Here is a 25711-nt window from a genome sequence, read left to right on the forward strand (position 1 = left end):
AGTAAGGCGTTTCAGTGCTTTTGACTTTGTGACTGCAAGGCTGCACCTACCCAACACCCTCAGAAACGTGGATTTCTGATATGATTCCTTTGCACAGCTTATTAGTGACGCGGTGAAAGCCTGGGTCAGACGTCAGAAGATCCCCGGTTAGGACTAGACCTAGTCAGTGGGTGACGCAGCCAGGTCACAGCTGCTCTGAGAGTTTCCCCACCATCTGTGAAATCACATGAAGGGAAATTGTGCTGTACACGCCCGGCAGCCTGTAACTGGGAGGGATCACTCAGCCTTCAGGTGGCTTTGTGCCTTGGGTCCTCATTCCCTTGCTCATAATGCTCATTTCAAAGGCTGAGGCCCGTGTTTAATATAAAGCACTCGAAAAACAAAGCTATAGTACTTAGCTCTTGGTAAAGTTTCTGAGTTTATTGTGCTAGATGCAGACACAACAGTGATTTTGTAAACACTCTGGCACCCACGCCCTAGTTAACTTTGTAGATATCCCACTAGGAGGTCACAGGTCCCTCTAGGCCAATGGTTCTAAATTTGGCTGATTCCTGGACAGCACAGTCAGCGTCACCTGGGAACTTGTTAGAAATGCAAATTCTTGGGTTCTGTCCTAGATCTATGGGAATCTGGCGGTGGGGCCCAGTAATCTGTTTTAACACACCCCTCCAGGTGACTTTTGTCACATGCTGAAGTGTTAAGAGTGGACCCTTGGTGGCACAGTGGTTAAGAGCTCGGCTGCTAACCAAAAGGTCGGCAGTTTAAATCCACCAGCCGCTCCTTGGAAACCCTATAGGGCAGTTCTGCTCTGTCCCATAGGGTGGCTATGAGTTGGAATCCACTTGACGGCACACAACAACAAAGTGTTAAGAACTACTGTTACGTGTAGTTACAGCATACATCAAGTCGGTTCTGGATCTGACTCACGGCGACCCCGTGTGTGAAAGAGTCAAACCGTGCTCCGTAGGGTTTTCAGTGGCTGACATTTGGGAAGCAGATCACCAGGCCTTTCGTATATACGGTAGTTGCTTATTATATTGGACAACTCTGTGTTTAGCAGCCCCATTTATGGGGGGTGGGTTCTCTCTACCTACTGGCAGGGCCAGGCCTGGTACACTATACTCACCCTCATGATCTCCAAACATAACGACAATACTTAATTGCACACAACAAATGACAGTGGAAGAAAGCCTGAGTGCTAGGATTTAGACCAAAGAACCTCCATAGACTAGGGATGAGCCAGAGTTTGTTTTGACCCATCCTCCCCGGCTCTTGCCTACCACCAATGAAGCTGATATAGGAAGCTGACACTGGTGTCGGACAGTTAGCGCACCAGTCCGATGTTCGGCTTCTCTGCGTCTCTGGATAACAGCTGATGGAAATAGGGGCCCAGGAGACTAAACGCTGCCCTCATTAAGGACACCTGTACTTCAGCTGGTCTGCTGACAAAGTCCTTCCAGACGTGCCCCCGTTCCCAAGAGCACTGCCCTGCTCTGGCTTTACCCTGGAGCCGGGATCCATGTTCTTACTGTCCCCAGACGCGGAGCCGGTTCTCACCTCCCATTGTGACTCCTCCCGCAGCTCTCACAGCAGTCCTGAGCCACCCCTGGGACAAACCACCCTTTCATACCAATTCCCAACCAGCACATCTGAAATCAGTACCAATCAGATTCCCAGATTAAAAAAAAAAATAAATTTATTTCAATCCACAGAAATAACATTCATATCCTGGCTTGGGGGGCTGGGGAAGAGTAAAGTGTATTTAGTTTGTCCTGTCCCCAAGGAGGGGGTAATTAGCAAAGTCATCCTTCACTTCCAGCACAGACCCTCAGAGGCCCCAGATCCTGAACTCCAGCTATCAGGATATAATGTAGGGCTCACTCTGCTCCACAGACGCTCAAACGACCCACCCCTAGGAAGGCAAGCCTTCTGCTCCTTTGTGTCCTGCCCACGTGCAGCCCCTATGTCCTGCCAGGTGGGCAGGTCTCTTGGTGAACCTCAGGAAAAGGCAGCCATCTCTCCATCTGTAGCAGCCATACTAGGTTTCGGACCCTCTAGTTTGGAGTACCCCTGAGATAAGTCTCTGGAGGTGCTGCTGACGCAGCGGGGGCAACTCAGGGTACAGCTCAAAGCCCTCTGGGAGGGCTGAATTCGGAAGCTTATAGTGGAGGATGTGTTTCCGGAGACACTGTGAAGAGGGAAGAAACTTTATGGGGTGGGTAGTGAGATCCTATCGGTCTCCATCCCCCAAGACCCTCTAGCCTCCCACCCTCCAGGATGTGCCCCCACCTCATCTCCCAGCAGCCAAGTCTTCTGCAGCATGCTCCTGCTGGTGGCCTTCACCTCGTCCTGGAGGCAGAACAGGGAGAGGTGGCACTGGGCTGAGGGCGGGCACCATCACGGGCCTTGCTCAGCCTTCACCTTTTCCCCAGCTGCCCTCCCTCTGGAGATGGGTATGTAACTTACTGAGCACTTGGGGTCCTGGGAGAAGATGAAGCTGTTGACATGAGCCACAGCCACAGCATAGAGCACAGGGCACCAGCGTGGACAGAGTGCACCAGTAAGCAGGGCCCGGAAGTAGAGCTGAAGGAGGGCCAGGTTGTCTTCGGGAGGCCCCGTGTAGCACTCCAGGGCCACTGGCAACTGTAACGGGACATGAGACATGCTGAGGTAAGGGTAGGAATGTGCGTCCCTGCACAGCACGGTGGGTGGCTGGTGGGCACATGAAACCTAACCGTGAGGGCAGAGGTAGGGCCTGGATAGACGCCAGCCCTCTCTATCACAGGGATCCAGGTGAAAGGCTACAGAGCCAGAAAGCAGGGGAAGCTGGGAACTGGGTGAGAAGCATCACTACTTGTTGAATCTACTGACGTTTACAACTTTCAAAATGTCATGTTCAACTGCTCAGTTACATGATCAAACCTTTCAAAAGTTCATGTTCCTTGGACCAGTACTTCTCTTTTTGAAAGTTATTCTTAATTCCACACAGCAAATGATTACCAGGGAAATACAGAGAAAGTTTATGTCCAGTGTGGTTTATCATAATGTTACTGAAATAGTAAACAGGAAACCACTTACATGCTCACCAAGGGGTTCTGATAAAATTAACGGGGGCACACCACACAATGGATTATGATATAATAAAAAATGTTGATTTCTTAGGATATTTAGTGAGGTGGGAAATGCTTATGATGTAATGTTAAATGAAAAACACACACATTATGCAGAGTGATCCCAGTCTTATAAAAATATGTATGCACATTAAAAAAGACCAGAAAAAGATACAATGTAAACAGGGGTTACCACTTCACAGTGGGATTATGGATGACTCTAATGTTCTTTTTTAATTCGTTAAAATACTTCATATTTTTAAATTCTTTTTATATAAAATATGTTAATATTTTATATAAACCTATTGAATATATTTATGGATTTATATTTTAAAATGTTTATATTTTAAATTCACCAAATAGGTTATAATAAAAAACCAAATCTTAAAAAAAAAAAAAAAATAGTCAACAAGTTTAAACTCCTTAGCCTGATATTTGAAGCCCTCCAAGACTTTGCTTCTCAGCCTTGGTTCTAACAAGTTTTGAAAAAGGAATCTCTGTTCTAGCCGCCTCCCTCCCCCACCCCGTCATACTCCTCCCTGCCTCTGAGCCTTTGCTTATGCTGTTCCACTGGGAACATCTTCCCTCCTTCTCAACAATCCAAATTCTGCCCAACCTTCAGTGCCCAAACTACTTCTACAAAGCCTTCTCCTTATGGACAGACCACTTTGATCTTTCCCTCCTCTGAATCCTGACCTGACACTTAAAGTCTGAACAATTCAGGATGGTGATGGTTTTCAGTAAATCTCTTATGTGGACTGTAGCACCTTCTGAGCAAGGAGCTATGCCTTGTTAATCACAGTGAGCGCCTACTATATGCCAGATACTGTGCTAAATGCTTTTCATGGGTTCTGTTACTTAATCCTTTCAGAGCCCCCAAGAGGGAAGATGAGGATCCTGAGGCCCCCCAAAGCACCCCACAGCTCAGGACTGGCCCAGGACTGCTGCCAGGCTGAGAACATACCTGGCTCAGAGGCAGGCCCAGAGCACGCAAGGCTCCCACATGTTCCCCAAAGAGGGCAAGACGTAAGGTCACACTGAACCGACGCTGCAGGGGTAGGAGGACCAGAGCCCCAAAGAGGTGGTCTCCAAAGGAGACGGCCTCAAAATGCTCTAGGAAGCTGGCATACAGGTCAGGGAAAGACGTCAGGCCAGGAAGTGGGCAGTCCAGGTTGAGGTTTGGCAAGACTTGGGGCTGGCAGAGGCGGGCTAGGAGGGCTGCCACCAGACGCTGTACTGGGGTCTCCCGGAATAGGTCACTGTCCACCAGGAACACACACATGAGCCGGGCCAGACGGGCGGCAGGAGGCACCGCCCAGAGGGCCTGGGGGCGCCAGCTCTCCAGGACTAGTACCCACTGCAGGGCCCGCGTGACTGTGCCCACGGCATCGGCAGGAGGGCACCCCGAGGGGCTGTCTGAGGCCTGGTGGTAGAGATGGATCAGTGGCAGGAAGGGCCAGTCAGTGGGCAGCAGCGGTTCTCCGGGCACGGGCAGCAGCAGGGCTGGGAGTCGCTGGAGCTCCCCTCGGTACAAGGCCTGAGAGGCCAGCAGGCTGGCTCTGGCCGGTGCGCAGTGCGTCAAGTAGCAGCTGCGGATGCTGGGGAGGTCCTGGCAGGCCTGAGCTAGCAGGGCCCCTCGCCCACACCCGGGGTCCCCGCGGCTCCCCAGGCACAGCCGGTCCGAGAAGTCGGCTGCCTCCAGACCCCCTGATGCTCTTTCCCTGTAACAGAACCCAAAGGCCAAACATGAGGGCTGGAACTCAACACTCAGAAGGTCTTGCCAGCTCTCCAGGGCTCCCCAGAGGTCCGAGGCCCAATCATCCTCCTCCCTCCGCCCCAGTAAGCTCCCACGCAGTGTGTGTAGCAGTTAGAGCCAGCTGCCTAGGTTCAAGTTCACATAACTTCTCTGTGCTTTCGTTTCCTCATAGTGAAATGGGGGATGATAACAGTACCTATCGCACATTGTAATACAGATAAAAACTTACGGGAGCGCCCGACACAGAGTAAGCACTCAATAACTGTTAGTTACCACGTGTATATGGCTACTTTATACACCATTTTAGCCATACAGCCACACTGAAGTCTCACTATACTTCTCTGGTGTGGCTGGTCTCATCCTCACTCTACTCAAAAGGAAAGAGGAGCTTAGACAGGTTAAGTGCAATGCATGGAAGAAAAAGAATTAAGCCCAGGTCTCCTGGCTCCACATTCAGTGCTGCTCTGTCAACAGCTGCAGCAGCCTCCCAAAGGACTGAGTTGGTGCCACCAACCCTGGACTCACGGGAGGAACTCTGGCCGGAACACGCAGCTCAGCAGCAGCTCATGGGCAAGGTGCTCGCTTCCGGGTAGCAGCCGGCTCAGCAAGGCCAAGGCCACGCCATGATGGAGGGTAGGATTGGTGGCTGGCACTGGCTGCAGTGCTGCCTGTGGATGGAAAAGCAGGGAGCTGCTGAGTGGCGGGGAAGGTGTGAGGATAAAGCAGAGAGAGACGAGGACGTAAGGGAGACGGAAGGGCATGGATCCCGGGCATGTCTGGAGGAGGGCAGGAGCTGCGTGGCCTGGCAGGAGCTGCGTGGCCTGGCAGGAGCAGCACAAGTTCTAGAGAAACAGGAGGGGAATGACACGGAGGGGTGGACAGGGGTGCAGGGGAACCCACCGCTCTCTGGGCTAGGGAGAGGGCCAGGTACTGCAGGTGGTTCTCATGGCGCAGGGCCCACGCGGAGAAGGCTGTGAGCACCGGGACAGCCACGGGAGCCACGCACTGGAGGAAGTAGTTCTGCAGTCCCGGGGAAGCCAATATGGCAGCCAGCTGAGGAAAAGCAAGCTTGTTTGGCTCTAGAAATTGACATGGATCCCTTCTGTCCACCAGAAACACACACATGAGCCGCGCCAGGTGGCGGCAGGAGGCACAGCCCAGAGGGCCCACCTCCTGGCCAAACTCAGAGAAATGGGTGCTGGCAGAAGAGGCCTCCCTTCCCCACTGGGTACTCCTCCCCTTTCTGACGCCTGCCATCGTGGCCCCCTGCCTGGCCCCTAACCAGGCACCAGGGCTTACCTGGCTACACAGCCCCTTGTGGATCTGAGACAGGGTGTTGCAAAGAGAGAGGAGGGCGGTGAGGAACGGGAAGGGTGAGGCTGAGCCAGCCAGGCTGAGAGGGGGGCAGCCTCCTGCGCAGCCCAGTGACACAAGGCTGGGAGGCGCTTCTGGCGCCAGAGCACAGGACAGTGGGTTGCAGAGAGAGGAGCAGTGCCTGTGGGCAGAATGGAGAAACTGAGGGGATGCTGGCCTGATGGGTGTCAGGCTGGAAAAGAGCTACCTGGTTGGTCTATGACCGAGGCCAGCAGGGGCTTGGCTGTGCAGATCAGCACTCAAATTCCTGGGACCTGGGGGCTGGGCACTTGGACCCCCAGAGCGCAGAACTCTGCAGAAGAGGGGCCCTCATGTGGACCATGCTCTGCACTGTCACTTGACCTCAGAGGCCATCGTGATTGTTCTCCTCAGGCTATAGGGTTCCACCCCGGGATGGACCAGGAAGCTGGACTCAGGAATCCCGCAAGGAGAGAAACAGCCCCCTCCGTCCATCACACACCCACAGTACATACCTAAGGGAATCCCACAGGCTGCCCAGAGTGGGCTGCCTCAGCAGGGGCAGCAGCAGCTCCTCCGACAGGCGCTCCATGTCCTGAAGCCAATCCCCCGGGCACAAGCTTGGCTGGAGGACAGAGGGGCTCACTAAGCTGATGGCCTGGGATACCCATTCTCCTACACCCTGTGTTCCCAGTCACCCTACGATTCTAAGAGCCCAGAAAAGTCAGTTTGGAGCCTCTGCTTTCTGACCCCCTGGAGGGAGCGAAGCCCTGAGCTGCTCTGGTACTTATGTCTAGGGGCCTGAAAGCATAAAAGCTACTGCCTGGGGCTCTCTGGTCCCCACCAACATGGCTCCTTGAAGCTCCACTGGGTGCTGAGGTGGAAAGAGAAGGCAAGGTAGGGGTAAGAAGGTAGGAAGGAGGGAGGCGTGGAGAGGTGGTGACAGAGAGGGAGTAAAAGAGTAGAAGGCAAGGTACGTGAGACACAGCGGAAGATAGGCCACACTCACTTGCTGGCTCCAGGCCTGGTAGTAGGCGCCCAGGAACAGCAGGCAGGCAGCGGGCACGGGGCCCAGAGCATTCCACATCTCAGGTCTGGGCAGCAACTTCAAAGTCTGCCTTAGACATGGCTCCACAAGAGGCCGGAGCCCAGACACCTGTGTCCAAGTGATCAGGGAAGGGGTGCCCGACAGGCTGGCCTCAGCACAGTCACTATAGGAGTGCCAAAAGGGCCACAGTAAGGACCTGGCTGTCTCACTCCCACTAGGCTCCAGCCACCCTCGCCCTGGCAGGGGGAGGAACACTCCTGCCTGTCTTGGTAGGACTTCCCTGTTGGCAGGCTCAGGGCTGGAGGCCTACCTGATGGGCTCGGAGGCAGTGCTGCTGGCTGCCAGGGTCAGCTGGGTGAGGAGGGTGAGCAGCGAGGCTATCCGCTGCATGGCCAGGGGCCGAGGGGGCCGGGCGCCAAGCTCCTGCGGCACAGCTTGCAGGGCCTGCACCAGAACTGGGTAGAGCTCCCTAGGGGAGAGCGGGCACTGACCCTCACCGTACCAGGGAGACGAAGACAGAAGGCAGGGCCCCACCCCAGGGACCTGCAGTCTACTTAGGGAGGCCCAGGAGGGAGAAGGCCCAGAGGGCTGGGCACTCTTGGAAGACTTCAGGAGGGAGGGCAGGCTGGGCCTTGAAATGGGAAGGGAGAGCCCTTCAAGGCTGCCCACGACAGGAAATTCCAGTAAAATATCAATGCCTTTGTACACAGACATGGTTAACCCAGGTTCACCCCACTCTCCCCTGGCTGGTCCTGACCCCCAGCCTTCCTCCCAGCCTAGAGTCCCTTCCTCCCCTCTCTCAGCCTCCCCCTTAGTTTGGGACCTTGAGCAAGGCTGAGGCATCAGGTTAGGTCAGAAGAGCCGAACAGGAGGGGCCTGTGAGGGAGCCTATCCCCTGCCTCTCCTCACCTGTAAAGGTCACTGCCCTGGCCATAGGAAGCAGCCACAGCCCACAGACGGAAGGCCTCCGTGCTCAGTGTCTCGGCTTCCTCTGGGGGCAAGGCCAGTTCCTGGGGAGCCTCAGCTATGAAGCGGCACAGGCGGCTCCGGAGATCAAAGCTGCTCAACTAGGGGTAGGCAGAGTCTGGGGGTCAAGGTCAGCAGGGAGTCACGGGTCCGACTAGCCTCAGGTTCTCTCACTAAGGACATTGGCTCAACTCATCCCTCACTATTCCAGGCCACTCTGGTGCCACAGGGCCATCTCTCTGGGTTGGGGTGGGTAAAACTACCTCATCCATCCAGCCACCCACCTACCCACCCTTCTCTTAGCAAGCACTTGCTGGGCACCTTTTCTAGGCCTACTTGGAAACATGTGCTGAGTGCTAATCTGTCCTTGGCTCTTTAGGTCCAGGGAGCAGGGAGCCCTCCCCTCCCAAAATGAGACAGGCTACAGATCTACAGGGTACACCAGCCTCCAGGCGGCTAGGCCCGCTTGGTGGCTTCTGTTGCGTTCCTGAGCAGTTGGCCCAGACAGGAAGAGAAAGATGGTAAGAGCTGGCCACCCAGCTTCCAGGGGCCATGCTCAGCCCCCAGCTCCACATTCTCACCCATCCCCCACCCACTGCACGCGTCCTGCTCACCAGCCGGGCAGCGATATTCCTACCGGCCGAGGCCAGGACCCGGAACAATTTCATGGCAGCAGCACAGGGCACTCCGTGTCGACTGGGGAGAGGCCCCACCCCCACGGGGGCCCAGCTGGTAGGCAGGAACTCTCGAACCACGGTCTCGATCAGCCGAGGGCACTCCAGGACCTATGCAGGATGGGGGAAGGGAGGTGGGGAGGTTGAGGGTCAAGGCCAGGCCCAGTCAGGCTCTTCACCTGTTCCCTGCCCCATTCCTGTCTCACCCTCGTGGCTGACTCTAGGGAATGCCGGGCCAGGCGGATGAGCACGGCCAGGATGTCAAGGACGACCGCAGGTCCCGGGCAGGTCATCTCCAGTAGGTAGCGCAGCCGAGGCAGCAGGTTGGTGGCCAGGAGCCCCTGGGGACCAGAGAGATAACCCCGTGCCAAATGTAGCCAGGCCCAGAGCACTGGGAATGAAGCTGGGCTGGGCCAGGCTCACGGCCGTCTCAGCACCTTTACCTTGATGACATCATGTTGGGCCAGGACAGGTGGGGGCCGGCCTCCCTCCTCAGGGTTCTTCCTTTTTGCCTTTTCTGCTGGGGGTTCTTTGCTCTCATTCTCATCGTCCTCGTCCTCCTGCCTGGGCATCAGAGGGAACACCGAAGCCCCATGGTACCACGAGAAGGTGCTGTCCAGGAGCTCCTGCGAGAAAGAAGGGAGTGAGGCAGGGAAGGAGCGGGCCAGGCCAGGAAATGGGTGCACGAGCCACCCACAGAGAACGCAAAGACAAGGCTTCCAGGCTTTGGGGCCTTACAAGAGGGTGATGCCTGCCATTCTATCCTCCACTCAGCCTGGCCAAGTCCCAGCACTGAGGGCAGGTCCAGCGTGCGGAGTATGGCCGCTGAAGTCTCCACGCCCACTCCTAGCCCCGTTACCTCATCTCCAGGAGCCACCAGCAGAGCCCGGAGAGCCCTCACGGCAGCTGCCAGGACCCCGTCCACTCTGTCATCCAGGGAGAAGCGGAGCAAGAAGAGGAAGCCAGCATCCAAAAGGAGGCGCAAGATGCTGCCCACCAGCTGGCCCCCAAACTCGCCAGCCTGGGCCTGAAGGCAGGAGGATAAAACCTGGCTGACAACGCTGATGTCGGTCTTTGCTCTCATCCCTCCCTTACCCACCCGTGACCCTGGGTTTGCCCCATCGCCGTCTAACCCACAGCCAGCGGGTATCTGGGTAATGAGTCAGACAGAGGGAGGGAGGCGGGGAAGTCGACAGTGCAGGGACCAGCGGTCACTCACCCTGCTGATGACCTGGGCCAACACTTGCAGTGCTAACACTCTCTGCTGGGAAACCTGGCTGCGGGTCAGGTGGAACAGCTCCTGGAGCGAGTACCCTGCTCTCTGCGGCAGAAACAACGGGTCAGAAACAGCCAAGATGCTAGGCAGCACCTCAACAAATACCCAGCAGCCCCTCCATGCCAGACACTGGTGAGCTGTCTCCTGCCCCTGTGCTCCACGGAGCCACAGTGGGTAAAGAAGACAGGACTCGCGCACAAGCCAACACGTTATCAGGCAGATGGGGAGGGATGCAGTAATCGATGTGTCATTTGCAACCAGTGGATAGGAAAGAGAAGGGGGATCTGGAAAAATGACCTGGTCTCCGTGAATACATGGAGCTTCAGCGGGCTGGCATGGAGAAAGGGCAAAGGTAGTCCCTGGGGGCGTCCAGGAACTGAGCCCTGGAGGTGTGTGGAGGGAGGAGACAGCGGAAATGTGGAACAGGAATGAGGGAGGCAGAACCGTGGGGTCAGCGGGGACAGACTGTGGAAAGCCTTCCTTGACAGGCTGAGAAGCCAGGGCCTTATTCTGTGAGCAGAGGTGAGCCAAGCTTTCCAGAGCAAGGCGTGGCTGAGCTGGGCCACGGGAAATCAGCATGTCATCCCGTGGGAGATGGAAAGGCAAAGACATGGCAACTAGGCAGAGAAGTGGGAGCGATGCTCTTATCCAGGAAGCACCATGGGGAAGTAACAGATAGGGAATTGGCAAGTTCTGGCAACTAACTAGGCTCCAAGGGAAAGAGAAAAGAGTTCAAACCTAAGAAAATGAATGGGCAGCAAGAGCATCAACTGGAACAAGAGCACAGGAGGTTCAAGGCAACTGGCTAGAGGTCCCGTTGTTAAAAGCACTCACCAAGAGCTGCCCAGTCCCTGGGCCCCATGCCTCACCTCTGCCTCCTCCCCATGGTGGTGGAGACCCAGGTGGGTAGGCAGGTCCGCACTGGGGGCCAATAACTCTCCTTGAAGACCAAACCGGGCCTGCATCCTCTAAGGGGAAGAGAAAGAAGGTGACGGGCTGGGGCCACAGCAACTTCCGCACACCCACTGTTCACCTTCAGTCCCAGGTCTCTCAGAGATCAGGTGCTAAATCCGCTGCTGGCTAGAACTGGGCACTTCTGGTCTCAGGGACCAGGCAGGGTGGTGGCAGAGGAGGGCGGGTCAAAGGAGAGATGTCTCTCGAGCTCAGGGGAAGAGAAGGGCCTGGGTTCTGGGTGCAGGAGCAGCAGCCCCACCCTGTCCCACCCCACCTAACCCCTTTGAGACCAGCTGGCCTCCTCACCTCTTGCGTCTGCTGTTGCCGGAGCGGGGGTAGGTCCTGGGTCCAATGGAGCTTCTCCAGCTCAACAGTGTCCATGTGCAGCCAGTCTTTGTGGGGGGTCACGGGCAGGACCGGAGCTGGGGAGATGGGATCATGGGAGTATTCCCTGAGGGGCACAGCTCACTGGGCTACAGGGGTCCCAGCCATCACCCAGCAGCTGCCACATCCATCACTGCCCCCAGGACCTTGCCCCTCTGCCCTCAGCTATGGCAAAATGGCATGGCCCAGGGGCCTTCCTTACCCCTGCCCCACCCCCACCCAAGCAGCTCCCTGGCCTGGTGCTCCTCCGGAGGCAGGAGGTTCCTGGCCCTCATAATCCAATTTCTCCTTTTGTTAATCACTAATAAAATAATCCAGTTCCTGGGAAATGAGCCCTCCCATTGGCTTCTCTCCTGCTGGTCTGGAATGTTCATACAGACCTACGTCAGACTCTTCCTCTCCCATCACCCCGGCCCTGGGGGCAGAGGCAGAAAGAGCTGTGGATGGATGGGGCCAGGCCAGACCAGCTCCAGCAAAGGCAGGGAGATGGTCTGCTGGGGGAGGGGCTGTTCAGCTGTCCTCCTGCCTCCTCCCACCAGGGCATGGGGAGCAGGAGCAACAAGGACAGGGAACAGGAAGCGTGTGCAGGAAGAAGATAGGCATCAGCAAACAAGATGTGAAGCCAACGATGGGGGTTACCAGTAGATGTCCAAGGACAGAGAAGCTTCTTTCTCATTTGCCAGGTCTAGGAGAAAAGACACCTTCCTCTACTTTTATCCCCCAAAGGATGTTCCCATCTCCCCGCACCTGGCCCTCCTGGCTCCAGCTCATCTTTCTTCCTGGGCTCCCTGGCAGAAGGTGGCATGACGGGCTTCTCTTTGATGACCACAACAGAAGGTCCTCCTGGCCTCTGCCCATCTGTGGCTTCCTCTCCTGCTTGCTCATGAGTGTGGCTGCGAGATCTTAAGAAGGCAACCAAGCCGGGATCTAGAGGAGAGGGTGGAGGGGAGAGAGAGAGAAAGAGTGCAGATCTTCCCCAGCCCTTACGGATCTAAAACCTGCTAGGTATTGACTGCCTGTGGGTGCCAAGGGTAGGACAGCTCTTCCCAGCCTCGGCTGAGCTTCCTGGGCTCTCCTGTGGCCTTCAATGACCCTGCCTTCTCACACCTGTGGGATCACTGGGGCCTGCCCGCCCACCTTTCCCTCCACCCCTCACAGTCCCCTGGTCCAAGCGCCTATGCTCATTCCTGTGCATGGCCTCGGCTTAGAAGTCCAGAGCAAGCAGCTATGGAAGAAATGAATGAATGCTGACTCTGGCCAATGGGAAGACATTTAGGGGAACAATTTCTCTCACTTTCTTCCAGCTAATCTATTCACAAATATTTACTAAACATCTGTGATATGCCAGGCTCTCTATAGGTGCTGGAGCCCCAGTGGCACAGTGGTTAAGAGTCTGGCTGCTAACCAAAAGGGCGGAAGTTCAAATCTACTGACAGCTCCTTGGAAACCCTATGGGGCAGTTCTACTCTGTCTTATAGGGCCTTTATGAGTCAGACTCAACTCGATAGCAATGGGTTTGGTTTGGTTTTGTACAGGTGCTAGATATACAGTAGAGAACAAGGTTGTCTTGGAGTTTACCCTTTTGGCAAGCAAAAACTAAGAAGGAGGTATAGTATAGTATACCACTTGCCATCAAGTTGATCCTGACTCATGGCGACCCCATGTGTGTCAGAGTAAAACTGTGCTCCCATAGGGTTTTCAATGGTTCATATTTTGGAAGTAGATCACCATGCCTTTCTTCTGAGGTGCCTCTGGGTGGACTCAAACCTCCAGCCTTTCAGTTAGCAGCTGAGCGCATTAACCATTTGCACTACCCAGGGATACCAGTATAGAATAGTGTAGTGTGACAGAATATACAGTACCATCGTGCAGTATAGTATGACTCATAGCAACCCTACAGGACACAGCAGAATTGCCACATACGGTTTCCAAGAAGCGGCTGGTGGATTCAAACTGCCAACCTTTTGGTTAGTAGCTGAATGCGTAATCACTGCGCATTATAGCAATAAAGTATACACAGTACAATGGTTAACAGCAGGGCCTGCGAGACTACACAGATCTCGGTTTAAACCCCATCCTTTTTCTTCTCTGGCTGTGTGACCCAGAAAAAGAGTTTCTCAAAGTCTTGAGCCTCAGTTTTCTTCCTAAGTAAAATGAAGTTAGTCCCATGCACCTCACAGGACTAGTCTGAGGGAGTGAAATCACGCATAGAAAGGACGTGGCACAGAGCCTGGCACACAGGAAGCAGCAGTCCCTCCCCAGCCTGGTCCCTTACTGAGCTGAGCCAGCAGGCGCTGCTGTTCCTGCAGGATCTCCTCATGTGTCATGGCCTGCAGCCTCGCTACATTCTCCTCATGGATGGCCTGGGCTTCCTGCTCAGCCTCCTGGCCTGGGAGCCCCTTCCCTGTGACCAGACAGGGTCCCTGGAAGCTGCGGCTGCTCCCCGGAAGCTGGCAGCCCTGGTCCCCAGGAGTGGGTGCCTCGCATGTCACAGCACCTGGAAAAGTGTATGATCAGTCTCGAGGCTCTAACTAGGTCCTCTTGCCTGCTTCTCTAACCCCATTAGACCTGGACATTAGAGATTAGCCCCACAGCTGCCCTGGGCGGAGTGAGGATCCCCAACGGCTGGCACAGGACTCCAGACACTTGGCAGGGGGGTGGGCTCTCCATTCACTCTTCTCTTAGGACTTATGTGAGGTTTCCCTCAGAAAAATCCTAGTTTCTGACTCTTCTCCCAGATGTCTAGGTAGCCTTCTGCCTGCAACAGCCCGCTCCCAACAGCACCACTAATAATGCTATCATTAAAGGAATCTTGGCCTACAACTTTGCTTTCATGTCTCTGCCAGACACTCCTCCCTCTTCCCTTTCTCTTAGGGTCAGGCAGCGCCTGCCCGCCTCTGAGTCTAGGTGATGGGCCCAAGCCCCCCACACTAAGCACCTTAAGTGAAGGCATGGGATGACGTTCTCCCGAAACTGCTCAAATGCACTTCCCATTTGATGCCGGGATGATGTACATCCAGAGATGACCCTACGATCAGGTCTTCTAAAAAGGCTGAGCCTCTTCAACCCCAGCTCACCCTCTGGTGGGTCCAAAGGAGGTACAACTTTCTCAGTCTGTGGGACCCTGGCTTCAGACACCCTCCTTGCTGCAATCTCTTGGGCAAAGATGCTTCTCTTACCAGATACTGCTGGCTTCCCCTGTGGGCAAAAAGAAGACCTGGGTTACTGAGACTCAGTACCCCACTTTCCCTTCAACCTCTTATATCAAGGTCTCTGGAACAAAGAGATCAAAGGGACTGATGTCTACGGGTCACAAGCCTGGCCTTAGGAAAGCAGGGCTCTGATGGGGGCACAGGCCTTTCAGTATGACAGACTTGGGTCTGATTCCTGGCTCTTCTGCCTCCTATTTGGTGTGTAGTGCTGGACAAGTTACGTACCTCTTGGGGGCCTCAGTTTCCTCATCTGAAAAATGGGGACAATGACACCTACTTTACAATGTCACTACAAGAACTAAATGAGGTGATGTGTTTAAAGTGCTGAGTATGGTGCTGGTCTGTAAATGGGAGAGCTTATCATTACTAAGACCACCTGCCTGGGGAAGAGGCACTATGAGGCTCACCTGACTGCCTCCTAAGCATACCTAGGGTTACTCCTGCCTACCTGCCTCTCCTGCGAGCGATGGAAAACAAGGGGGAAAGCAACGCCACTGGACACAGGCAGTTTCACGGCCTCTGAACTTGTATCTCGTTCCTGCAGCAACAAAGCACAGAGTAGTGAAGACATGGGGGCTTCCCGAGGCTGGATCCCACCCCACTAGGACCAAAGTTCTTCACGCTGGGTGGGTCAGGAATCGCCTCACTTCTCAGGGCACACGATCCATTCAGCCCTCAACCTGACCGCAGGAGGAAGAAGTCCCACCTTTCTGAGGCGCCCTCTACTCATAAGGCTCACCACCCCCACCCAATATCCTTGGCGCTCTAGGGCGCCTTGTCCCCCTGAGCCAGGGTGAGACGCACAATAATCTTAGTCAAGACAGCAGTGATGTGCTCATCATGCCTGTCCAGCCTCTCCTCGGGGTCCTCGTCCTCTGGCGGGAGGTGCCCGGGGCTGGGCCTGGCTCTCTTCGGGGGAGCAGGAACCAGAGCTGGGGGCAAATCTGGGAGACCTAAGGAAAAAAAATAAAAACCCGACGTGAGGCTACTCATCCCTTCCCAGGAAGAGACTCAGGGCTGGGAGGGAACAAAATAAAGGGAGCCATTGTGTGGCCCTGGCTCAAGCTGTGTAAACTTGGGCAAGATATTTAACCGCTCTGAGCCTCAGTTTCTTCATACGGAAGATAGGGCTGCAGCAACGGAGGCTATGCAGTGTCTGCGATAATGATAAGGCAGAACCCAGTCACATTAGGAAGAGAAAGCGGCCCTCAGGCAGCACCTTCTTTCCTAGTCAGCCTCATACCCACAGGTACTCACTGTCCAACATCACAACATCCCGATGATCCTGCAGCGGAGGCTGGTCCAGGTTAATGTCGCCGCCTCTCCTACTTCCTTTCTTGACCAAGCGTACTGCTGGGACCGTACCAGCTGCCAGAAACTGCCTCTGGAAGCGCAGCAGGTCCACCTCGGACTCCCCTGGCTTTGGTCTCGACAGCATCTTCTCACTGCACCCGCCTCCTCAGTGCAACCCTTCCCAGCAGTGCTGCAGTGTGGAGATTCTCTTATCCACCCCTAAAATATGAATAAATATGACGCGCCCTCTGCAACAGAACTCTGATTCTCTTTATTGGGCATCAGAAACCAAAACCGAAAACCTAACCCACTGCCGTCGAGTCGATTCCGACTCATAGCAACCCTAAAGGACAGAGTAGAACTGCCCCAAAGGGTTTCCAAGGAACGGCTGGTGGATTCGAACTGATGACCTTTTGGTTAGCAACTGTAGGTCTTAACCATTGCACCACCAGGGCTCAGAAAAGATCCTCTTTTTTACCTTGGATCCATGTAAACTCATCCCTCCTCGCTCACACCTCATTGCCATTCCCTCCTTACCCAGGCCTTCCTGATGTCATCAGTTTAGCAACACTATTTACTGCCAACTGAGGTTGTTAACAATCTGACGACGATAACACTCTCAGGAACAAACAACAGTGTTCCTAAGGAAAATGCCATCAGAGGCCAGGCAAATAAATGTCATAACGGGGAGTGGTGATTCTGTATTAAACTGAAGAGAACATGCCTGGCCTAAAGGTGTTCAAACGATTAATAACTTTGGGCTGTAAAGTTATCAATATGCAAAAACCAGCTGTGTTTCTATACACTAGCAAAGAGCAATCAGAAAATGAAATTAAAAAAACAAATCCAGTTAAAATAGTATCAAAAAGAATAAAATACTTTAGGAATAAATTTAACCAAAGAGGTATAAGACTTGTATACCGAAAACTATGCATCATTGTTGAAAGCAATTAAAGACAACCTAAATAAACGGAAGAACATCCCATATTCATGGATTGGAAGATTTAATATTGTTAAGATAGCAACACTTCTCAAACTGATCTATAGGTTCAGTGCAATCCCTATCAAAATTCCAACTATCTTTTTTGCAGAACTGACAAGCTGATCCTAAAATTCACATGGAAATGCAAGAAACACAGAACAATCTTGAAAAAGAATGTTGGAAGGCTCACACTTCCCAACTTCAAAACTTAACTACAAAGCTACAGTAATCAAGACTGTGTGGTACTGGCATAAGGACAGACATATAGATCAATGGAGTTGAGAGTCCAGAAATAAGCTCATACATCTACGGTCAACTGATTTTCGGTGAGGGTGCCAAGACAATTCAATGAGGGAAAAAGGAGTCTTTTCAACAAATGGTGGTGGGACAATGGGATAACCACATGCAAAAGAATGATGTTGGAACCCTACCTCATACCAAATGCAAAAAGTACTCAAAATGGACCCACGACCTAAATGTATGGTAAGCACTAAAACTACAAAGCTCTTTGAAGAAATATAGGTGTAAATCTTTGTGATCTTGGATTAGGCAATGATTTCTTAGATATGACACAAAAAGCTACTAAAGAAAAAACAGATATAAATTGGACTTCATCAAAATTAAAAACTTTTGTGCATCAAAGTGAAAACACAAATTACAGAACGGAAGGAAGTATTTGCAAATCATATATCTCATAGGGGAACTTGTACCTTAGAACTCAATAATAAAAAGACAAACGACCCAATTAAAAACTGGGCAGAGGATATGAACAGACTTTTACCAAAAAAGATATACAAATGGCCAATAAGAAATGAAGATGCTCAACATCATTAGTCACTAGGGAAATGACAAGATAATCACATCAGAGTGTGACTATAAAAACATTATCAAAGTTTCTTTTTTTTTTTTGAGAGTTTACTCTGGGGAGGGGGGTATACAAACCAAAACCAAACCCGTTGCCATCAAATCGATTCCAAGGGGCTAGAAATACAGAAAAATGTACAGAAGATCCAGTCTCTGGGTTTAAGGAGCTTACTGAGGAGACAAACACAGACCAAGCCAAAATACCGGATCTTTCAGTAATTTCCTATTTCATTACTTCTCTTTCCCCTCATAAGCCTAGAAATTAAAAGTTTGTAGTTAAAATGGCATTTCCCAGATTGCAAGTCTTCCTTTAGTCAAATGTATCCCAACCGGGAGGTGGGGTGGGGGGGAGTGGTATAGTAACCACACATATGCATTAAAAAGGCTGAAAACAATACAAAGCAATATCTCCTGGTGATCAAATTAATCACACAGAAAATTAGTGCTACAGGATTTCAGAGTAGGAATAATTACTATAGGATAGAAACAAGGCTAACCATTGAAGCAGGCTTAGATAAAGCAGTTGAAAAGAAAGAAGTAGATGAAGTATGCAAAGACCTGTCTACAACTTTGGGTCTTAAACTTGGCACAGAACGTGTAATTAGTAGATATAAAGTATTTGTAGTCTGATAGCAAAGAACATACATAGACGTGTCTCTTCCTGGATGGGTGGTAAATAGCTCTGGAAATGGACTGTTTGTACTCAAATCCAGGCTCTGCCATTTACTAATTGTGTAATCGTAGGCAACTTATCCTTCCTCAAGTTACTGTCCCTGTTTCCTCATCTGTAACATGCAGAAATTGTACCTCTCTCATGAATGAATGAATATATGTACAAAAATTAGAATAGTATGTAAATATTAAGTATTAAAATATTAGTTATTATCATGATTTATTTATACAGTCAAAAAACAATTAAACCGGATCCAACTGCCAGGCAGTCTTATCAACATGGGAAAAAAAATCCCCTACCCCAATGCCCACCAAAGGGGCCAAAGGAAGGCTGAATTAGATGAAGGGAGACTCCATAATATGCTAATAATTCACTTCTCTCAGATTCTACATAAGCAGAAACAATTTCCCTTATTAATCCATGGATTCAAGTGACCCAAAAGTGAAGTTCAGTCCACTTCACGAGGTTCGGCCAGAATCTACTTTGTAAAGGGAGTTAAGATTGTTACAGTCATCAGCTTTACAATCAATAGGCCAGAAGTCAAATACTGGCTCCACTACTTACCAGTTGTTCAAAAGCGGGCAAGTTATTTAACCTATCCCGAGTCCAGCTTCCACAAACGTAAAACGTGGATAGTAACAGGTTCTATATATTACGAATTTTCTGAAGATTTAAATGAAAATGCACGAAAAGCTCCTACCACAGTGTCAGGCAGTCACATAAATAAGCCTTAGCAAATGGCACCAATTATTTCAGTCTTAACTAAAGCCACCAATATATATTTTCCCATAAACTCCAGGGATGCTTTGTACACAACCAATCCATGCTGGAAGTGATAACATCCTGAACTATTATAGGGACAATTTCCCTGCAACGTAGTACTAACAGACAACTGGCTTTTCTCGGATTGCCTCTTAAACGTCTCTTACGTTGCAGCCTATCCTCCAGCGCCAGGCGTCCCCCGAGTCGGGTCCAGCGACTGTCCCTTGGGCTCTGCGATCGGGGGTGCTAGTTAAGCTGGACCACCAGCGTTAGAATGAGAGTTCAACACCTCTCAGCCTATGTTCGTCCGTGGATAGAAGACCGTGCCTAGGATCTCCGAACCGGAAAGGCCGCGGAAGCTCATGTACAGAATAAAACCCTCGGGCAGGCTCCGACAAAGGCACCAAACATCGTGCACTTGAGCCCTCCGCCCGGGTCCCCTGAAGCCTGCCCCTCCAGCACAACCACGTACTTGCTCTATGCCCTCGTGGGTGCCGCCATCTTGCCCCGCAAGGGCTGCGCTTCCGCCGCCGCCAGATTTCAGTTTCCGTTCCGCAGCCCGGCCCCACCTCTCCCGGACTTGGCTCCGCCCACTTCCGGGTTTCGTTGCTTGGCGTCGCGGACAGGTGAGTGTGAAGGTGTCTACCCGCCGAGCCTTGCCGTGTGTTACCCCCCCCCACCACCACGTAAACGCGATATCGACACCCAAGACACATATCCTACTGATGTACACTAGACACAGGCCCCTCTACACATAATCTCCACCGGTGGCAGAGACAAAGGGCTTCCCAGACGTCCACCTGCACGCACGCTTTCGGATCATCACAGCCTATACTGCAGTATCCACGCCCATCGGTAGCCAACCCACAGAAACCTACACACACACCAATGGGACCAACCGAAGTGTTTATGGGCGAGCAAGAAGGTAACCATGAAACAGGTGAGGCGAGGCCCGAGAACAGAAACACTGCCCCGTGCGCTGCAGGAGTGGTGGGGATGAGAAGAGAGAAGACGACAACCTCACTGTCTGCAAGGTTATCCCCTTCCTGAGCTTTCTGCCTTTTTCCAGGCCAGTCTCCCTTCTTGGAAATTATTCCTCTTTTACCCTGCCACCTCTACCCAAAGTCGACTCGGAAACCTTTGCCAACGAAGCCGTACTTACTTTCCGTGCGGTCATCTGGACTCTTACCTCCTGCACCATGCATGTTTGGAACGCACTGCCTGCCATGGCTGCTTACATTTTCACAAGCCTGTTTCCTTGAATAGACTTGAGGGCACCAGGCCGTCTCCTTTTTTGCATCCATAACCTCAACACCCAGCGTACTGCCCTGCACGTGGTACCTTAGTAAATCGTTGCTTGATTGAAGCAATGATTTACTAAGTAGATCTGATATGGGACCCAAGACTTTTTATTTCTAACAAGTTTCCAGGTGATGCTGATGCTGCTGGTCCAGGGATACAGCAGATCTATGGAATCCTTAAATTCTCGTGGCCTCAACCACAGCAGTAAATTTAGCTACTAGAATATAGCCAACCTTGGAGTCCAAAATACTTTAGGACCTGGCAGGAATTAAAAAGAGAAGTTATGGGGGGTGAGGGGAGCCAAAAATGCAGAAAGAATGATAGTCGAAAAGCACTATTTGCAACCACTAGTGAAATAATGGCTCTAGGCAAGGATCATCAAGACTGATAAAATTATAAGGTGAAAAATTGATGAACTCACCGATGAATCTTATTTTTTCCTAAATTTTTTTATTTTGTTGTTGCTGAGCCTACCGATGAACCTTAACATCATTAAAAGTGAAACAGCTGAACATAATGTGTCTCCTGATGTGATACAATTGAAAATACAAAACACCACCTAAGAAGACTTTTTGCTAAAAAAATTGAACTGGGATCTGATCAAGCCTCTAGATCTAACTACCACCACCCCACCCATTGCCATCGAGTTGATTCTGACACATAGTGACCCTATAGGACAGAGTATAACTGCTTCATAGAGTTTCCTAGGCTGTAATCTTCACAGAAGCAGACTGCCTCATCTTTCCCCTATGAGTGGCTAGTGGGTTCAGACTGCCAACCAGAGCTCCATCGTCTAACTACCAGTCCGTAAGAAATATAGGTGATAGAGGAATGTGTTAAATGATAGCACAATTAATCAAATCCAGATTGTGGAAGACTCTACAGGTGATCCAGTTTCTTCTACAAATTGCATGGCCAGGAGAGAAGGAGAACTTCTTATAGACTTAAAAAAATAAGACTATCAGTTAGCCACTGGTGGGTTTGAACCGCCAACATTTTGGTTAGCAGCCAAGCACTTTACGTTTGCACCACCAGGGTTCCTTATGCAGAAGAATAAGTCAAGTATACTTTTATGATTTGGTTATGGATTATAATCCAATACTACTCCCCGCCCCCTACATTCTTCCAGTTTTGGTCATTGGGAGCTCTTTCATTTGACTTCTGTGTCCCTTTGACATCCCACCATTATATTTTGAACCCCTCCTCTTTTTTTAAGCATTTCCTTACTTTCTGGCACTAAAAGATGCACAAGGCTCAGTCCTAGAATCAGCCATTTATCCAAGTATCCTTATTTCCTTTTATTGGAGAATGTTATTAGAAACCAAGATCTGGGTGCAAGTGTGCTCATTGCTACTGGGGTGTCTTGCTTCTAGGCTCTCTCAACTGACAGAGCTAGAAAATACATGTGTATATGTGTAGGAAACTATTGTATATACACAAATCTAGAAATATTTCTACATGTAATAATTTGTATGGGTGAGGTTTTAAAGCCTGTTACAGATACATATTGCAATATATACAGCTGAAATGATATGATTAGAATTTGCTTTTAAAAACTCCAGCAAAACAACACAAAATAAAAAAATAGGACAATGGAACACAGTTAATCATGAAAGCAGGATAATGAGTCTATCAGGGATTCATTATATTGTTTTCTTTGTACGTGTGTATGTTTGAAATATTCTGTAATAAGGAGTTTTAAAAAATAACTAGTCAGAAAAGCCTCACCTACCAGGTTGCAGTTAAAGAGGGCTTAAATAGAGAAACAGCCAGATACAGGGCATTAACATACACACACAGCTTTTTCTCCCGGGGTCATCCCGAGGTGAAATTTTGAAGAGGACACTTTTTCTTCCACACGCCTCCCTGTCCTTTCAGAAACTCCAAACTTCTTGCTGTCTCCCTACTTCCTAAATCTGCTTTTGGGAAAAATTCTGATAATCTGTAGGTTCCTCTGTGATCGTAAGTCAAAGTGTGATCTCTCCTGGGAATTTACCTTTCTGCTTCATCTTCAACTGGGAAAGGAATGACATTGTTTTTAGTTTAGGAATTTCAGACAGAGGGCATTTGGCAGCTATAGAAACAGCCCTCAGTGTCCCTGGCACATCTATAGGCAGCTTTCCCCCAAGCTCCCAAGGCAAAGATTCTGTCCTTTCTCTAAGGTGATGAGGAACATACATGTTGCTTAAGTGGAATTTGCCAATTCTCAGCTCTTGAGTCAACAGTTGGGAAAGAACAGATCCTTGGCCCTGGGCCGGTGAGAATGCTGTGACCGCATGGCTCACCCTCCTGAGAGGCCTCTAGGCTCCCCGTCTCTTGGTCTCTGAGAGGGTGGGGGAAAAAAAAAAAGTTGCTATTGAATTGAAACTCATGGCGACCCCACGTGTATTAGTGTAGAACTAGGTTTCAATGGCTGATTTTTTGGAAGCAGATCACCAGGCCTTTCTTCTGAGGCACCTCTAGGTGGACTTGAACTTCCAACCTTTTAGTTAGCAGCCGAGTACTTTAACCATCTGCACCACCCTGGGACTCTGAGAGGGGTGCAGGAGATCCTGACTCTGAAAAAGCTGAAGCAGCTGCTTCCTGAGACTGCTGGAAGTTGACAGAAGAGTGTCCTGCTGCCGTGGGAGTTGGTTTTTATTTCCAGGTTTGCTTTCTCACGTCCGGATGCTTGACCTCCTTGGGCAGTCCTAGGTCACAAAAGGCAGAGAGTGCGCAGATACCTATTTCACCAGATTAAGGAAATGCCAGAGCCCAACCTAGCCTGTTCATAATAAGGGGCTGCAGCTGGTCCTTCCTCTCACCCTGCTCTCCTCCAGCGCCGAGGTCTCTTCTTGCTCCCCTGGGATAGATCAGAGTTGGCTCTGGTTCTGTTCCAAGGACAGGAACTCCTAGGAAAGCTGCTCCCACTTGAGGCCAAATGTATTTCCTGTTGATTTGATTAGTTTCCTTCCAAGCAATGCATTTATGAAACAGAGGGAGCTTTTGCAGGCATGTAGTTGCACAGGCAGCCAACTTTCCCCAGTCACACACACACACACACACATATACACACACACACACTTTCTCCCCATCCACCCACAAAGCCTCAGTCACATTTAGAGTTTGCACAAATGCACACCCTCTCACCCACCTACATACCTCTTCCACAAAATCGCACCTGTTCACACACCCTTAGAAGCACATTCCTATCCTGTGTGCAGAGAGAGAAAAAGAGGGGTGACATAGGCAAGGAGTGGGTTGTGAGATCCAGTGGGGCAAACATTGTCTGTAGGAGCTGGGAAGTGAAAAGATCAGGACCCCACAGTGAAGACCCAGAACCCACAGTCCCCAAGTCAAGATTCTAAGAGTAGAGAGGGATTCAGAAGCAGGAGTAGAGGACTTCCTGTCTACCCGGAAGGTGTGCTGCTCCAGGGGAGGGGTACAGTGTGTCTCAGGCCTGAAGCTGGGTGGGAAGTTTGTCAAGGCCATGAGTGGGGAATGCGGTGGCATCCATAACACCAAGAAGTCTATTTTGGCGGGTGGCAAAGGTTTGTCCTTGGTCTGGGACTCCCTTTCTGACCTCAGGAAATGATGGGGAGGGAATGAAAGGAGAAAGGAAGTGAAAGGCTAGATTTGGGAACTGGGTTCAACATCCTCTAGGAGGAGTCGTTCCAGTGTCAGCCAGGAGCCAAGAGAAAGAGGCTCGCCTTCCCTGGAAACGTGGTGTCCCCTCCAGGGAGGAGAGGGGGAGACAGCTTTCAAAAGTGACAAATGTCCAACTGCAGGTCTGCGGCAGTCACATTGCAGCGGTAACAGAGGCCCCAGCAAATCTGGCTTCAGCCCCAGACTGTTACTCTGATCTGACTTAGTCCAAGCTCAGAAGCTGTGGATTCTGGTAGGAAAAGGTCCTGGAGCTGACCCACAATGCCCAAGAAAGTTGGCTGAGCGCTCAGCTAAGCGGAGATTTCAGGGCCGTGCCATCCCACTCTGATAGCGCTTCTGGAGACCTTCCCTGTGCTGCCGCCTGGGGGCGCCCCCAGCTGGTCTAACACCAGCACTGCTGTTGTTCTTATCATTAGTGTAATTAATAAACAAGCACTGATGGGGCCAAGTGGAGGAAGAGGCAGGCCCCTGCTGCTCAGAAGGAGAATCCATGGAAAGATCCAGTGAGGCTGTGGCAACAAGGGGCTGGTCCTTCTTCCCCACCCAGGGGGAAGGACCTCCAGGGCTGGGCTCCAGGGGACAGGTAACGGCAAGGGCAAGACAAATGAAACACTGGGTAAGCTGGGTTTGGAACCACTCTGCATCTGCCTGACAGGATGTACATGGGCATAGTCACTCCTGTGATTACTAGTTGAGGGCAGGCCAAGCTCAGGGGCACTTATTCATTCATTTAACATGCATCTGCCTGTTTATTTATGGAGTGCCTATTGTGTGCAAAGTGGTCAACTAATAATAGCTCATATTTTATCGGACATTGTAAGGACACAGCCAACTTTCATACCATGTCCTGGTGACTGGGGGCTAGAAACAGGGAATCAACTAGGAAGAATGATAATCCCAAAAGATACAGGGCCTGTGTAGTGTAGGGGGATATTAGATAAAACCTAGGGATTACCATGATCTTCAAAAATTCAAGGCTCAAGGTCCAAGTTGGAAAACGTGCTGGGCAGAAGGGGTGGAGAACGCAGGCAGCTTAGGGCTGGTCGATCCTTGGAGATAAAGGTGTGGGAAACGGAGCACGAACCTGGGGAATTTTGGTGAAAGGCTCAGAAAGAGGCCGGAAGGGGCACCTGAGATAGCAGAGGATCCTAATGGGGGAGCCTTGAGTCACAGCAACTTGCGGGGAGGACCTGACTGTTGAGAACGTCTGGAGGGTTGAGGGGCTTTATGTCCTGGGAGGGGGGTTCTGGGCTCTGGGATCAGATCTGGATAAAAGTTGGGGCGTGGTAGAGGCGTCCAGCGAGGTTTGAGCGGACAATCTGGAGTGCTGGGTGTGAAAAGATGCTGGGTGGGGCGTGGCCGGGTGCCCAGCCAGGGGACCGAACCAGATCCTCCGGTTAGGGACTGGGGGAGCCCGGGCAGCGGGTGCTGGCGGGCTGGGCGGGCTGGGCGGGCTGGAGGTGGGGGCCGGCCGGAGG

General features: G+C 51.4%; 2 protein-coding genes across 2 annotated transcripts in view; one reads left to right on the forward strand and one right to left on the reverse strand.

The window, feature by feature from the left end:
- Positions 1–1740: 1740 nt before the first annotated feature.
- Positions 1741–19754, reverse strand: RPAP1 (RNA polymerase II associated protein 1). Its single transcript, XM_023735143.1, has 25 exons — positions 19454–19754; positions 15970–16224; positions 15517–15665; positions 15161–15250; positions 14578–14698; positions 13776–13997; positions 12248–12427; positions 11423–11538; positions 11032–11130; positions 10106–10207; positions 9746–9913; positions 9330–9512; positions 9093–9227; positions 8827–8997; positions 8156–8313; positions 7557–7715; positions 7208–7409; positions 6714–6823; positions 6166–6361; positions 5767–5919; positions 5392–5534; positions 4075–4831; positions 2467–2643; positions 2290–2349; positions 1741–2188 (listed from the first exon to the last, which is right to left on the reverse strand). The coding sequence occupies exons 2-25, from the start codon at positions 16148–16150 to the stop codon at positions 2039–2041; spliced, it is 4182 nt and encodes a 1393-aa protein (XP_023590911.1). The 5' UTR covers positions 16151–16224; positions 19454–19754; the 3' UTR covers positions 1741–2038.
- TYRO3 (TYRO3 protein tyrosine kinase) overlaps positions 17447–25711 on the forward strand; it is a 25560-nt gene continuing 17295 nt past the window's right edge. Inside the window, exons 1-4 of the mRNA XM_023735100.1 lie at positions 17447–17470; positions 19461–19554; positions 19733–19912; positions 20061–20211. Coding sequence (XP_023590868.1) covers positions 17447–17470; positions 19461–19554; positions 19733–19912; positions 20061–20211 — 449 coding nt within the window. The remainder of the gene's footprint in view (positions 17471–19460; positions 19555–19732; positions 19913–20060; positions 20212–25711) is intronic.

The sequence above is a fragment of the Trichechus manatus genome, unplaced genomic scaffold, assembly GCF_000243295.1.
Source record: "Trichechus manatus latirostris isolate Lorelei unplaced genomic scaffold, TriManLat1.0 scaffold00076, whole genome shotgun sequence".
NCBI lineage: Eukaryota > Metazoa > Chordata > Mammalia > Sirenia > Trichechidae > Trichechus > Trichechus manatus.

Bases quoted from the DNA above. Each gene is read 5' to 3' on its own strand.
- RPAP1 (XM_023735143.1), bottom strand. From the start codon at position 16,150: ATGCTGTCGAGACCAAAGCCAGGGGAGTCCGAGGTGGACCTGCTGCGC. The intron at 9,914-10,105 runs GTGAGTGACCGC...TCCTGCCTTCAG, and splicing joins TGGCCCAGGTCATCAGCAGG to GCCCAGGCTGGCGAGTTTGG. The intron at 5,920-6,165 runs GTAAGCCCTGGT...GCTTTTCCTCAG, and splicing joins ACAAGGGGCTGTGTAGCCAG to CTGGCTGCCATATTGGCTTC.